The sequence below is a fragment of the Ranitomeya imitator genome, chromosome 4, assembly GCF_032444005.1.
Source record: "Ranitomeya imitator isolate aRanImi1 chromosome 4, aRanImi1.pri, whole genome shotgun sequence".
NCBI classification, from domain to species: Eukaryota; Metazoa; Chordata; class Amphibia; order Anura; family Dendrobatidae; genus Ranitomeya; species Ranitomeya imitator.
Window position 1 is genome coordinate 609,025,715 of NC_091285.1, and position 13,912 is coordinate 609,039,626.

The window sequence follows — 13,912 nt, forward strand, 5'->3', positions numbered from 1 at the left end:
CTTAAAGGTCCTCTGGGGCAATGTTACTGCAGCAAGATGATAACACTTCCCACAGGTGAAGTGGGTTCCCCAGGGCTCCCAGTGTAGTGGGCAAGGATGGTTGGTTGCCGGTAAATAAACGGAGGACACAAGGTTGCAGTCTTTACCTGGTTTACTGTTGTTGTAGTCAGCCTCAGTCCAGAGTACAAGCAACAGGCTGCCTGAAGACAGGTGGAAACCCCTTTGACAGGGCAGTTTGGGAGCCTTCCACATTGCGCTGGTCTATTAGTGCCTTGCTGCCTGTAGTGTCCTAACAAGGTTCTCTTGCTCTCCTGTCCTGGGACAGTACCTGCACCATAGGCAACTTGAGCCATTTCTCTGGGGTCTCTTTACACAGTGACTCCGGGCTCTGGAATGCTGCGGTACCTCAGGTATTATGAGGGCAGGTAACTTTCAGCTCTCTGCCCTCCAGTTCTGCTGTGGGACCTGCAGTTCCACACAGCCTTGGGCTCCTGATGCCCGGTTTCTGTGCTCAGCTTTGATGGGCCCTATCGCAGCCTCCTCTAGCTCCTAAGTTCCTCTGTGCTCCTTCACTGTCTCTTATCTGCACCAGACTAACTAACTCCTCCTCCAGACCAGGATCTATATCTCAGGGAAGCTCCCCTTAAAGCGGGTTTTGAGCTCCCCCTTCTAGCCTGGAGTCAGAATGTGTTGAATGTGAGATTACCTGCCAAAGGGATCCCTCCTACCTCCAGGCATGGCATTACCTTCCCCGAGAGGAAGGTAGCACCACTGTGGTACCCGAACTCCTGGGGTGCCACACAAGAAACAGGTGTGGGCAATATGAAAATCAGATCTTAAACCAGATAAAAAAGGGAGAAGTTGACTCAATCTTTGCATTGTGTATCTGTGTGTGCCACACTGAGCATGGAGAACAGAAATAGGAGAAGAAAACTGTCTGAGGACTTGAGAACCAAAATTGTTAAAAAATATCAACAATCACAAGATTACCAGTCCATCTCCAAAGACCTTAATGTTTCTTTCTCCACAGAGCGCAACATAATCAAGTATACAACCCATAGCACTGTAGCTAATCTCCCTGGACGAGGAAGGCAGAGATTGATTAAAGTTTGCAACACAGAATAGTTTGGATGGTGGATAAGCATCCCCAATCAAGTTCCAAAGAAATTCAAGCTGTCCTGCAGGCTCATGGTGAAACAGTGTCAGGGCGAACTATCAGTCAATACTTGAATGAAGTGAAACGCTATGGCAGAAGACCCAGGATGATCCCACTGCTGACACAGAGACATAATAATGCTAGAGAGCACTTTGACAAAATGTACTTGAGTAAGCCAAAAATCCTTCTGGGAAAGAGTCTTGTGGACAGATGAGACCAATATAGAGCTTTTTCGTAAAGCACATCATTCTACTGTTTGCTGAAAACGGAATGAGGCATATAAAGAAAAAAAACACAGTACCTAAATTCAAATATGGTGGAGGTTCAAAGATGTTTGGTGGTTCATTTGCTGCCTCTGGCACTGGGTGCCTTGACTATGTGCAAGGCATCATGAAATCTGAAGATTACCAAAAGATTTTGGGTCACAATGTAGTGCCCAGTGTCAGAAATCTGGGTTTGCATCCTAGGTCATGGTTCTTCCAGCAGGACAATGACCCCAAACATACGTAAAGAAGCACCCAGAAAATGGATGGACACAAAGCACTGGAGAGTTCTTAAGTGACCAGCAATGAGTCTTAATCTAGATCCCATTGAACACCTGTAGATAGATCTTAAAATTGCTGTTGGGAAAAAGGCACTCTTCAATATGAGAGACCTGGAACAGTTTGCAAAATGAGAGTGGCCCAAAATTCCAGTTGAGAGGTTTAAGAAGCTTGTTGATGCTTATAAGAATTAATTGATTGCAGTTATTTATTCCAAAGGGTGTGCAACCAAATATTAAATTGAGGGTGCCAACAATTTTGTCCCATTTTGATGGTTTTGAGTGAAATTATGTCCAATTTACACTTTTCCTCTATTTGTGGGTGGTTCCAATACACACAAAAGAAATAAACGTGTATAACAAAATGTGTAATTGCAATTATCTTCTTGGAGAAATATAATTTCAAGGGTGCCCACACTTTCGCCCATGACTGTATATGCTGTTATGTGTGCAGTGTATGTCAGTAATGACTGTGGATATATATTATGAGAAGTGTATGGAGGTATAGGATGGGTGATGTACTGAAGGCGAGTATTTTTGGGATGTTGGTTCACAGTTTTAGACCCAGAAAGACATTATTTGCACAGGATAATCTTTGTAAATGTAGGCTTTACCAAGTAAAGTATCCAAGTATCCCAGTAATATTTTTTTAATGTTTATTGGTGCTAAAATTATCAAGGGTCCTTGTAATCTATAACCTGAACACGGGTGACACACATAAAGAAAAAAGATGAACCAAAGCAAAAAAAAAAAGAATTCTTCACTTCTCATCAGGAGTGAATAAAATGCCCATATAGAAGAGGAGGAATATGAGTCAGTTGCCCATTCTTTCTCTACCAATATTACAATTTACAAGTGCACTTGTAGAGGAGAATATTTGCAGCTTGACGCTGCCCATGAGGAACAGTAACGCGGCTCCCCCTCGTCATGGCAGTTGTAGGATTTCCTTTATTTCCTGTATACCTTTGTCTATGACAACATTATGATTACAATGTGACTATTACAATGTTTTTAGTAGCATTTATCTTTGATCAGCCTTGTTCACATCTGTCTTGTGGCTCCTAATAATAAGATGTGACTCACAAGCCTGAGTGCCTTGACAAATGGTGTCCTCCTCAGCACACTTGATTATTCAGCTTCTTGTTGCCAGGTAGATGTAGCTTTTGTTTGCTTCAAGCCAATAGTTTGAATGGAAGAAAATAATGGTGATGTACACCCATGATTGTCCTTATCAACCTTACCTTCCTTACGATGACCCAGTACCCACCTCAAAAAGGTTGATCCATAAATAAAGCATGCCCTCATGTGCCCAATGAAACTGTAAAACCGGAAAATAACATCACAAAGTAAATAAAAGCGCACAGTATTGCGACAGTGATGGCCCAAATCGAGCTGTTTGTCCCAATGCATTAGGGTTATTTAAGGACACGTACTGTAAGGGTTGCATTGTTCGGACCAGTGCTTCGATATTGTAGGTCAAGTCAGGTGAATTAGATTGACAGCTAATGATTGAATACCACAGTTATTTTCCTCTATTGCCAGCTTACAGCAGCCATGATAGCTGTATCTTTATGGCAACAGATAAAAACTGACTGGATGATCAAGTGTACTGAGGAACACCGCATTTGTCAAGACGCTGAGGCCTTTTCCTGTGAGCCACATTTTTGAATGTGCCAAGCGGGTAAGAACCAAGTTCCTGGTTATCCTTTGATTATTATATTTGTTGGCTGTTTGATGATTTATGTAAATCTAGGACAGGTGCTTTGAGATATTTTATTAATGGTGTTGATGTATTGGTACTGGAAGAATTGAGGATCTGTCATACAATAGATCACAATAAGACTCAACAGTCACCAATGACTTTTCGAAGGTTCTCTTGGGATTTCATCACTTTTGGCCAGAATAGTGTTACAAAAAGGTAGTAAGTGTCGAAGCATTTTATTTTTTCATCACTTATCAGGTAGAAGATTGTATCATTGGGTTTAAAATTGCTTCATCCAAACAATCATAAATACAGGTCCTTCTCAAAAAATTAGCATATAGTGTTAAATTTCATTATTTACCATAATGTAATGATTACAATTAAACTTTCATATATTATAGATTCATTATCCACCAACTGAAATTTGTCAGGTCTTTTATTAATACTGATGATTTTGGCATACAACTCCTGATAACCCAAAAAACCTGTCTCAATAAATTAGCATATTTCACCCATCCAATCAAATAAAAGTGTTTTTTAATAACAAACAAAAAAACCAACAAATAATAATGTTCAGTTATGCACTCAATACTTGGTCGGGAATCCTTTGGCAGAAATGACTGCTTCAATGCGGCGTGGCATGGAGGCAATCAGCCTGTGACACTGCTGAGATGTTATGGAGGCCCAGGATGCTTCAATAGCGGCCTTAAGCTCATCCAGAGTGTTGGGTCTTGCATCTCTCAACTTTCTCTTCACAATATCCCACAGATTCTCTATGGGGTTCAGGTCAGGAGAGTTGGCAGGCCAATTGAGCACAGTAATACCATGGTCAGTAAACCATTTACCAGTGGTTTTGGCACTGTGAGCAGGTGCCAGGTCGTGCTGAAAAATGAAATCTTCATCTCCATAAAGCATTTCAGCCTATGGAAGCATGAAGTGCTCCAAAATCTCCTGATAGCTAGCTGCATTGACCCTGCCCTTGATGAAACACAGTGGACCAACACCAGCAGCTGACATGGCACCCCACACCATCACTGACCGTGGGTACTTGACACTGGACTTCAGGCATTTTGGCATTTCCTTCTCCCCAGTCTTCCTCCAGACTCTGGCACCTTGATTTCCGAATGACATGCAAAATTTGCTTTCATCAGAAAAAAGTACTTGGGACCACTTAGCAACAGTCCAGTGCTGCTTCTCTGTAGCTCAAAAGTGGCTTTACCTGGGGAATGCAGCACCTGTAGCCCATTTCCTGCACACGCCTGTGCACGGTGGCTCTGGATGTTTCCACACCAGACTCAGTCCACTGCTTCCTCAGGTTCCCCAAGGTCTGGAATCGGTCCTTCTCCACAATCTTCCTCAGGGTCCGGTCTCCTCTTCTCGTTGTACAGCGTTTTCTGCCACATTGTTTCCTTCCAACAGACTTACCATTGAGGTGCTTTGATACAGCACTCTGGGAACAGCCTATTTGTTGAGAAATTTCTTTCTGGGTCTTACCCTCTTGCTTGAGGGTGTCAATGATGGCCTTCTTGACATCTGTCAGGTCACTAGTCTTACCCATGATGGGGGTTTTGAGTAATGAACCAGGCAGGGAGTTTATAAAAGCCTCAGGTATCTTTTGCATGTGTTTAGAGTTAATTAGTTGATTCAGAAGATTAGGGTAATAGGTCGTTTAGAGAACCTTTTCTTGATATGCTAATTTATTGAGACAGGTTTTTTGGGTTATCAGGAGTTGTATGCCAAAATCATCAGTATTAAAACAATAAAAGACCTGACAAATTTCAGTTGGTGGATAATGAATCTATAATATATGAAAGTTTAATTGTAATCATTACATTATGGTAAATAATGAAATTTAACACTATATGCTAATTTTTTGAGAAGGACCTGTATATTTTAAATATGGCCATTTCTAAAAAAGTCAAGATTTTTTCATTTTTAGGAACTTTCTTTAAGTAAACATATGGTTTAAGGTTCAACGGCTCCTTAAAGTGGCGAGAACATTACAACACATCCTGCTAGAGAGGAACCCTATTTATGGGAAGATTTGCTTACGTCTATACTAAGGAAGGCTCATCTTCTCAGGGAGTTGTCTTTCTCACCAGTCAACACATTCAGTCATATAACCAGAATCTCATTTGCTAAAAATCTGTGATATAAAAGGTCTCATTTGCTGAAAATTACTTGCAGGCCCACGTATTCCTGAAAAAGGTTGTGACCTCCATAATATTACAGTTAAGACAAAAAATGTTTCCCATCCTTCTTTTGAAGAAGATCCAATTTTTTTTTAAGCTTTAGTGTATACTCTTTCAGAAAAGCAGCTTCACGCGGTAATGTAAATTTGTCCTGGAAAAAATATATTCATTCACTCTGAGCCTATACATGCTTCTTGCATGCTAGCTAAAAATCACATAAAACTTCTCAGAGGGAAACTTTGGCAGACTTCAACAGGGAAGTTTAGCTGCAGAACAAGGGCAAACTTTTTTTTTTCCTCTTTAGCAGAGAGAAAAATTGGCCTATCTCACAGGCAGTGTCAGAATATGGAAATGTTTACAAAATGCTCATTAGGAAAAGTGGGATTCTGAGATAGCAGCGAAATCTGGTGAGACGCTTCTAGTGTGGGAGATAAGGGAAGCAGGGATGCTGTAGGGACATGTTATCAAATTAGTGAAACCTGGCGTTTTTTAAAGGGAAGAAGAGAGAGAGGGAGGGAAAGAGAGAGCAAGGAGTGTGTATGTGTGAGAGAGAATGGTCACAAGTTTCAGATGAGTGTTTCCATACTTGTCAACTGCAGATGACAAAAGGACTGTCCTCTCAAGAGATTAAAACAGACACCCCGGACACCACTGGCAGCTAAGATTATTCCAGAGGAGAAGCAATCACTGAAAATGGATCCCATCGCTCTGCGGGTATACGTGGTCGTAGGTTTACTGGTGCATTGCGTATCGACTAGTCCCATCATGGGCTTGGAAGATGATTTGCCTTTATATGATGAAGTCCTTTCTGAGCAGGATGGGTTCGATTTCAACTCTTTGCTGGAAACTATGAAAGATGACTTCTTGAAAACCTTAAATCTTTCCGGGATCCCAGTGCAGGCACCTGTCAAAGTGGAGCCACCAGAGTACATGCTGGAACTCTACAACAAGTTTGCCATGGACAGAACAACAATGCCTTCAGCCAACATTGTGCGCAGCTTCAAAAATGAAGGTAAGACATGGATAGAATCTACCTTGAAGTATTTATTTAGTTTTTTTTCTTCGCCAATCGAAAAAAATCTATTTCATCTAATATATTCTAAATTTACTGATTATTTGGTAGCCAAATGTAAGGTTTGAGAAATCTAGATCTATTTTTGAAATTCTGATTGAAATTGTTAAATGTTTTCTGTTCTGTTCCTCCCTGGCAACGAGGTGATTTCAGAAATGATTGCTTCTTGCTAGTTCGAAAATATTTTTCTAAATGAAGGCAGCCATGCACATCCACCGAGGAGCTCTTGAGATGATGCCATATGGCAATGTTTGGGCAAACTGTATGGAAAAGGGAAGAGGCAGATTAGTTAACTAGTCAGATCAGCAGACATCCCACGATCTCCTTTGACATTGGTTCTTTATAAAACAAGTTCCCTGAAGGCTTGACCACGTGTGTAGCTCATTCTTCATTCCAGTTCTGCTTTTTTTCATGTACAGTTCTATAGGCAGAAATGCTTATATTACCACATTGTGCTTAGAAGAATACTATGGATTTCCATGCTGAAAACCAATTTAAATGTAGCATAATAAAATATATTTGATATGCAAACCAGGGGTATAAGTATCATCAAGTAAGGTAGGTATGAATTCATATTCCACATTTATAATACCTATGATATCAGCTTTACATACCCCAAAACATACATGATAGAATTCTTTGAAAAAATTGCAATTGAAGAGTTAACCTCAGTTGGCTTGTGCATGTGAGATTTCCTCTGAAGTTCCCGCTTCTCTAGAATAGAGACATGAAAGTAGAATATATCCAACCATTTCACAATTTATTTGTTCACAAAAGCGAAACCTTCAAACTATCAGAGAATATTATACAATAGTTCCAGCTGCTTCTCATCTCTTATGTCAAGTCATCTCTCTCCAGGCTCATATATAAGTCATTCTGTTGTGGGAAAGGCCTCACCTAAACTTCTTGCTTGAGGTTATAGTTGGGTATTTGGAATAAAATATTTTTTTGGAAACGGTTTGACTTACGAAAGTTTTCAAAGGAAGCGTTCTTAAACTAACAACTATACATATCAATTTTAAGACATAATGTAGGTATTGCATTTATCATAAGGCTTTTCTCTTAAAGCTGTTGTTCTGGATCAGAAATATAGGGTTGTATTTAGTTTCCTCAGAAACAGCATCATTCTTATCTACTGGATGTGCCTGGTATTACAGCTAAGCATCATGAATAGTATAAAAAATTACATTTCAAAAACAGCCCATCGAACATACTGTTGCTATTTTGTGGGATAAAATAAATGTTTTCTTAATCCAGTAAATCCTTTAAAAGCTTTGAATTTCCTAAGTTTGGTTGGCATCAAAATGAAAGGAAACTGCCTTAACAATCATATAATTGTGATGGGCCCTGGTCCATAGGCCCTTCAGCTACATAAAACAACACGACTATTATAAATGGTACATAGTCTTTGGGCTACTATGGTACAAATTTTGTATTGGGGCCCAAAAGCTTCAAATTATTGATTCTTCAGATAAGTATTTTTTCTTGGGCCCCTGTCTTTCTTGGCCTTTATTCACTTTGAGGTCATTTTTTTACACAAGGTGAGGTTTTAGTACTAGAGTGTAGGACCATCCCGACAAGATACACCTTGTCGCTGGTGGGATGGCTTTTACTCTTTTTTGGATGAAAACAGTTTTACGAAGTACCATATTTTATTTATATGCTTTCTTGCTTTCAATTTACTTACAGCAAGATATATGTTAATTTTGTTTCTATCTCTTAGGATCTGTTTTTTAAGGGTTTTTTTTGCAGCATTTTGCATGTATTTTCTATAGACAGTGCAACTTGTTATCTTAGCTTAAATACATATGCAAGTACAACATTTCTGCCTACGGTGTATACAAGGATATAATTTTTATTATAATGTTTCCAAATTATATAGGAATTGTTTTCTATTAATTTAAGAAGCTACAGTAAAACAAATGAAATAATTTCTATAAATGTTCAGCGATCTGTGCAAATAATAGAAATTGCTAATAAGGGTGTTATATTTTACGGAAGGACTAGTGGGTGGTATACTTTTGATAGGTGCTGTCAGAATACATATCAATGTACAACCTTAAATATGCACTTGAGGGTTGTTACATATTAACCCTAGAGCCGAAATCCTTTTGAACACAAAGGGTGTTTTGCAGAGTCAGGTTGGCTTTTCCCCAGAATAAATCTGTAAGTGTATGATATACAAACAGGACGTCTGTCTTTAATTATGGTTCAACTCCTCTTGCTCCCTAGCAGGCCATACTTTCTGAAAAAGTACAGTACACTCGATAAATATTTTACATGGCGATCATACATCCATTTCTTATTAAAGCAATTATTTTCTTTGACCCAAAACATTAAAGTTCTTTAATTGCCCAGATAATGGCGTAATACCATGGTGGTTAATGACTGTTGCCTTTTAGCTGGATTATGCATGTAATCCAAGCCAAATAAAATTAATGGCCTTTCTATATTGCACACTATAGGAATATCTAGAAACTTCTACTTTCCTCAAATGTTCCACATTCTGTTTACAGAACTGAAATTGGGAATTTTAATATTGTATGTTTAGCTGTCACACATCACTGGTGTCCCTATGGATGTTAAGGGTTGTCAATGAATAATAAACTGGATTTTATGTGCATGTTTCAGGGCCCAGTACTGTCAAATCCAGTCTTTCTACTTCTGACACATTCCATTTCTTTTGCAGCTCATTAGAATTTGTTTTATTGGATTTGGGAAAAGTGCTGCAATTGTCACACTGTATTCCCCAGGAGTACTTTCTAAGAATAAAAGAACATTCTGTTGGATTGTGAGGTTTGCTGTATCAACCATAGTTTTGTTTATAGAGAATTGGCACATGAAATGTGTAGTTGGATGAAATACAGTCTGGAAACCTATCACTAGAGGATGAAATCTTGTCTGTTCCCATTACAGAGGTTGTCCATCCTAATCATTTGGAGTCCCTCTAAAGGACAGCCTAATAGGCAGTGATTACCTTCTAGAATATGATTCCAATGGTGTTAGTTAGGTGCAACCATTGACTGATACATTTTTAGAACCTTACTAGAAAATCTGATCATTCTGGATAATCTATTTTATATCATACTAGCTGAAGAGCCCGGCGTTGCCTGGGCATAGTAAATATCTGTGGTTAGTTATAGCACCTCACTTCTCTTATTTTCCCATCATGCCTCTCATTTTCCACCTCACATCTCTCATTTTCTTTCTTACACCTCTCATTTTCCCCCTCACTCCTCTCATTCCCCCCTCACTCCTCTCATTCCCCCCTAACACTTGTCATTTCGACCGCACATCTGTCATTTTCCGATCACTCCACTATTTTCCCTCACTCCTCTCATTTTGCACTCATACTTTTTCATTTTCACCTCACACCCCTCATTTTCACCTCACACCTCTCATTTTCCCCTCAGTATATACATGTTTGTCATCTCCCTTATATATAGTATACACCTGTATGTCATCTCTTGTATATAGTATATACCTTTATGTCATCTCCCTGTAAATAGTATATACCTGCTGTATGTCATCTCCTCCTGTATATTGTATATACCTATGTGTCATCTCCTCCTGTATATAGTATATACCTGTATGTCATCTCCTCTGTATATACTATATACCTGTAAGTCATCTCCTATATATAGTATATACCTGTATGTCATCTCATGTATATAGTATATACCTGTATATCATCTCCCCTGTATATAGTATATACCTGCTGTATGTCATCTCCTCCTCTATATACCTATGCGTCATCTCCTCTTTTATATAGTATATACCTGTATGTCATCTCCTCCTGTATATAGTATATACGTGTGTCATCTCCTCCTGTATATAGTATATACCTGCAAGTCATCTCCTCTTGTATATAGTATATACCTGTGTGCCATCTCCTCCTGTATATAGTATATACCTGTGTGTCATCTGCTCCTGTATATAGTATATATCTGTGTGTCATCTCCTCCTGTATATAGTATATACGTGTGTCATCTCCTCTGTATATAGTATATACCTGTGTGTCATCTCCTCCTGTATATAGCATATACCTGTGTGTCATCTCCTCCTGTATATAGTATATATATGTGTGTCATCTCCTCCTGTATATAGTATATACGTGTGTCATCTCCTCTGTATATAGTATATACCTGTGTGTCATCTCCTGTATATAGCATATACCTGTGTGTCATCTCCTCCTGTATATAGTATATATCTGTGTGTCATCTCCTCCTGTATATACAGTAGTATGTACCTGTATGTCATCTCCTCCTGTATATAGTATATACCTGTGTGTCATCTCCTCCTGTATGTAGTATATACCTGTGTGTCATCTCCCCTGTATATAGTATATATGTGTGTCATCTCCTCCTGTATATAGTATATACCTGTATGTCATCTCCTACTGTATATAGTATATATGTGTGTGTCATCTCCACTATATATAGTATTTACCTGTATGTCATCTCCCCTTTATATAGTATATACCAGTGTGTCATCTCCTCCTGTATATAGTACATACCTGTATGTCATCACCTCCTGTATATAGTATATACCTGTGTGTCATCTCCCCTGTATATATATATATATATATATAGATGTGTGTGTGTCATCTGCTCCTTATATAGTATATACCTGTGTGTTATCTCCACTGTATATAGTATGTACCTGTATGTCATCTCCTCCTGTATATAGTATATACCTGTATGTCATCTCCTCCTGTATATAGTATATACCTGTGTGTCATCTTCCCTGTATATAGTATATATGAGTGTGTCATCTCCTCCTGTATATAGTATATACCTGTGTGTCATCTCCTCCTGTATATAGTATATACCTGTGTGTCATCTCTCCTGTATACAGTATATATCTGTGTGTCATCTCCCCTGTATATAGTATATATCTGTATGTCATCTCCTCCTGTATTAGACCTTGTTCACACGTTATTTAGTCAGTATTTTTACCTCAGTATTTGTAAGCTAAATTGGCAGCCTGATAAATCCCCAGCCAACAGGAAGCCCTCCCCCGTGGCAGTATATATTAGCTCACACATACACATAATAGACGGGTCATGTGACTGACAGCTGCCGTATTTCCTATATGGTACATTTGTTGCTCTTGTAGTTTGTCTGCTTATTAATCAGATTTTTATTTTTGAAGGATAATACCAGACTTGTGTGTGTTTTAGGGTGAGTTTCAAGTATCAAGTTGTGTGTGTTGAGTTGCATGTGGCGACATGCATGTAGCGACTTTTGCGAGATGAGTTTTGTGTGGCTACATGTGTGTAGCAACTTTTTGTGTGTCGAGTTGCATGTGACCGGTTAGTGTAGCAAGTTGTGTGCAGCAAGTTTTGCGCATGGCGAGTTTTATGTGTGGTGCGTTTTGAGTATGTGCAAGTTTTGTGTGAGGCAACTTTTCCATGTGTTGCAACTTTTTTGCATGTGGCAATTTCTCCGCGTGTGCAAGTTTTGCGTGTGGCGAGTTTTCCATAAGGTGAGTTTTGCACATATGGCGAGTTTTGCGTGAGCCTAGTTTTGCATGTGGTGAGTCTTGCGCGTGGCGAGTTTTGAGCGGCAACTTTTGTGTTTTGACTTTTATGTGGCGAGGTTGGTGTGTGTGGTGAAATGTGTGCTGAGGGTGGTATATGTGTTCAAGCACGTGGAAGTGTGTGGCGCATTTTGTGTGTGTGTTCATATCCCCGTGTGTGGTGAGTATCCCATGGCGGGGCCCCACCTTAGCAACTGTACGATATATACTCTTTGGCGCCATCGCTCTCACTCTTTAAGTCCCCCTTGTTCACATCTGGCAGCTATCAATTTGCCTCCAACACTTTTCCTTTCACTTTTTCCCCATTATGTAGATAGGGGCAAAATTGATTGGTGAATTGGAATGTGCGGGGTTAAAATTTCGCCTCACAACATAGCCTATGACGCTCTCGGGGTCCAGACGTGTGACTGTGCAAAATTTTGTGGCTGTAGCTGCGACGGTGCAGATGCCAATCCTGGACATACACACACACATTCAGCTTTATATATTAGATTTTCTTGTTTTGTTATTTTTTAAGAAATATCTTAAATATAATTTAACCAAATATGTCCAGAAAGTCTTGTTGTAAGCAAGATTTCAAAGTTTTGCCGATCATTTAGTATTTTCAATACTTGTAGTTTTCAAAGTCCATTGTGACCCATGAATTCTAATCTAATGCAGCCTGACTCAGTAGGAAAAAGTGTAAAACTAGCCTCTCCTAAGACTGAATGACACATCTCATAAAATAAACTTGCCCATAATGTTTTGACTCAGCAAGTGGAAACTGTAACTATGTGCAACTAACTCATGGTTTCTGAGACTCTTCCATAGCCACAGACAATGTTGGACAGGTGTGCCAAGGGCCCCTATGTAACCAACTCCAGGGCCCCTTTTTTTGACTATATGCAAATATGACATTGTTCTAAATCACAAATTTATACACTGCTCTAAAAATAAAGGGAGCACTAAAATCCCACATCCTAGATATCACTGAGTGAAATATTCCAGTTGCAAATCTTTATTCATTAAATAGTGGAATGCATTGAAAACAATAAAATATAAACATGATCATTGTAATCAAAATTAATATCCCATTGAGGTCTGGATTTGGAATGATACTCAAAATCAAATAGGAAAATCAAATTACAGGCTGATCCAACTTCAGTGGAAATGCCTCAAAACAAGGAAATGATGCTCAGTAGTGTGTCTGGCCTCCATGTGCCTATATGACCTCCCTACCATGCCTGGGCATGCTCCTGATGAGGTGGTGATTGTTGCCCTGAGGGATCTTCTCCCAGACCTGGATTAAAGCATCATTCTACTCCTGGACAGTCTGTGGTGCAGCGTGGCATTGGTGAATGGTGCAAGACATGATATCCCAAATGTATTGCATTGGAATGGGCCCTGAAAGTCATTTTGCAGGGCTCTGGCACTGTTCCTCCTTGCACAAAGCAGCTGTCCTGCTGCTTGGTTGTTGACCTATTACGGCCCCCTACACATCTCCTGGTGTACTGGCATGTCTCCTGGTATCTGCTCCATGGTCTGGACACTGTGCTGAAAGACACAGCTACCTTTCTTGCCACAGTTCACAACTGATGTGCCATCCTGGATGAGCTGCAGTACTTGAACAACTTCTGTAAGTTGTAGACACCACCTTATGCTACTGTACAGTACCTCTAGTGGTGAGAGGAGTGACAAAATGCAAAAATGACCAAAACAACAGCCAAAA

At 39.5% G+C, this 13,912-nt stretch overlaps 1 protein-coding gene across 1 annotated transcript in view; it reads left to right on the plus strand.

The window, feature by feature from the left end:
• Nucleotides 1–5,281: 5,281 nt before the first annotated feature.
• BMP10 (bone morphogenetic protein 10) overlaps nucleotides 5,282–13,912 on the plus strand; it is a 36,782-nt gene continuing 28,151 nt past the window's right edge. The window contains exon 1 of the mRNA XM_069766573.1: nucleotides 5,282–6,603. Within this exon, the coding sequence (XP_069622674.1) occupies nucleotides 6,285–6,603 (319 nt within the window). The 5' untranslated portion in view covers nucleotides 5,282–6,284. The remainder of the gene's footprint in view (nucleotides 6,604–13,912) is intronic.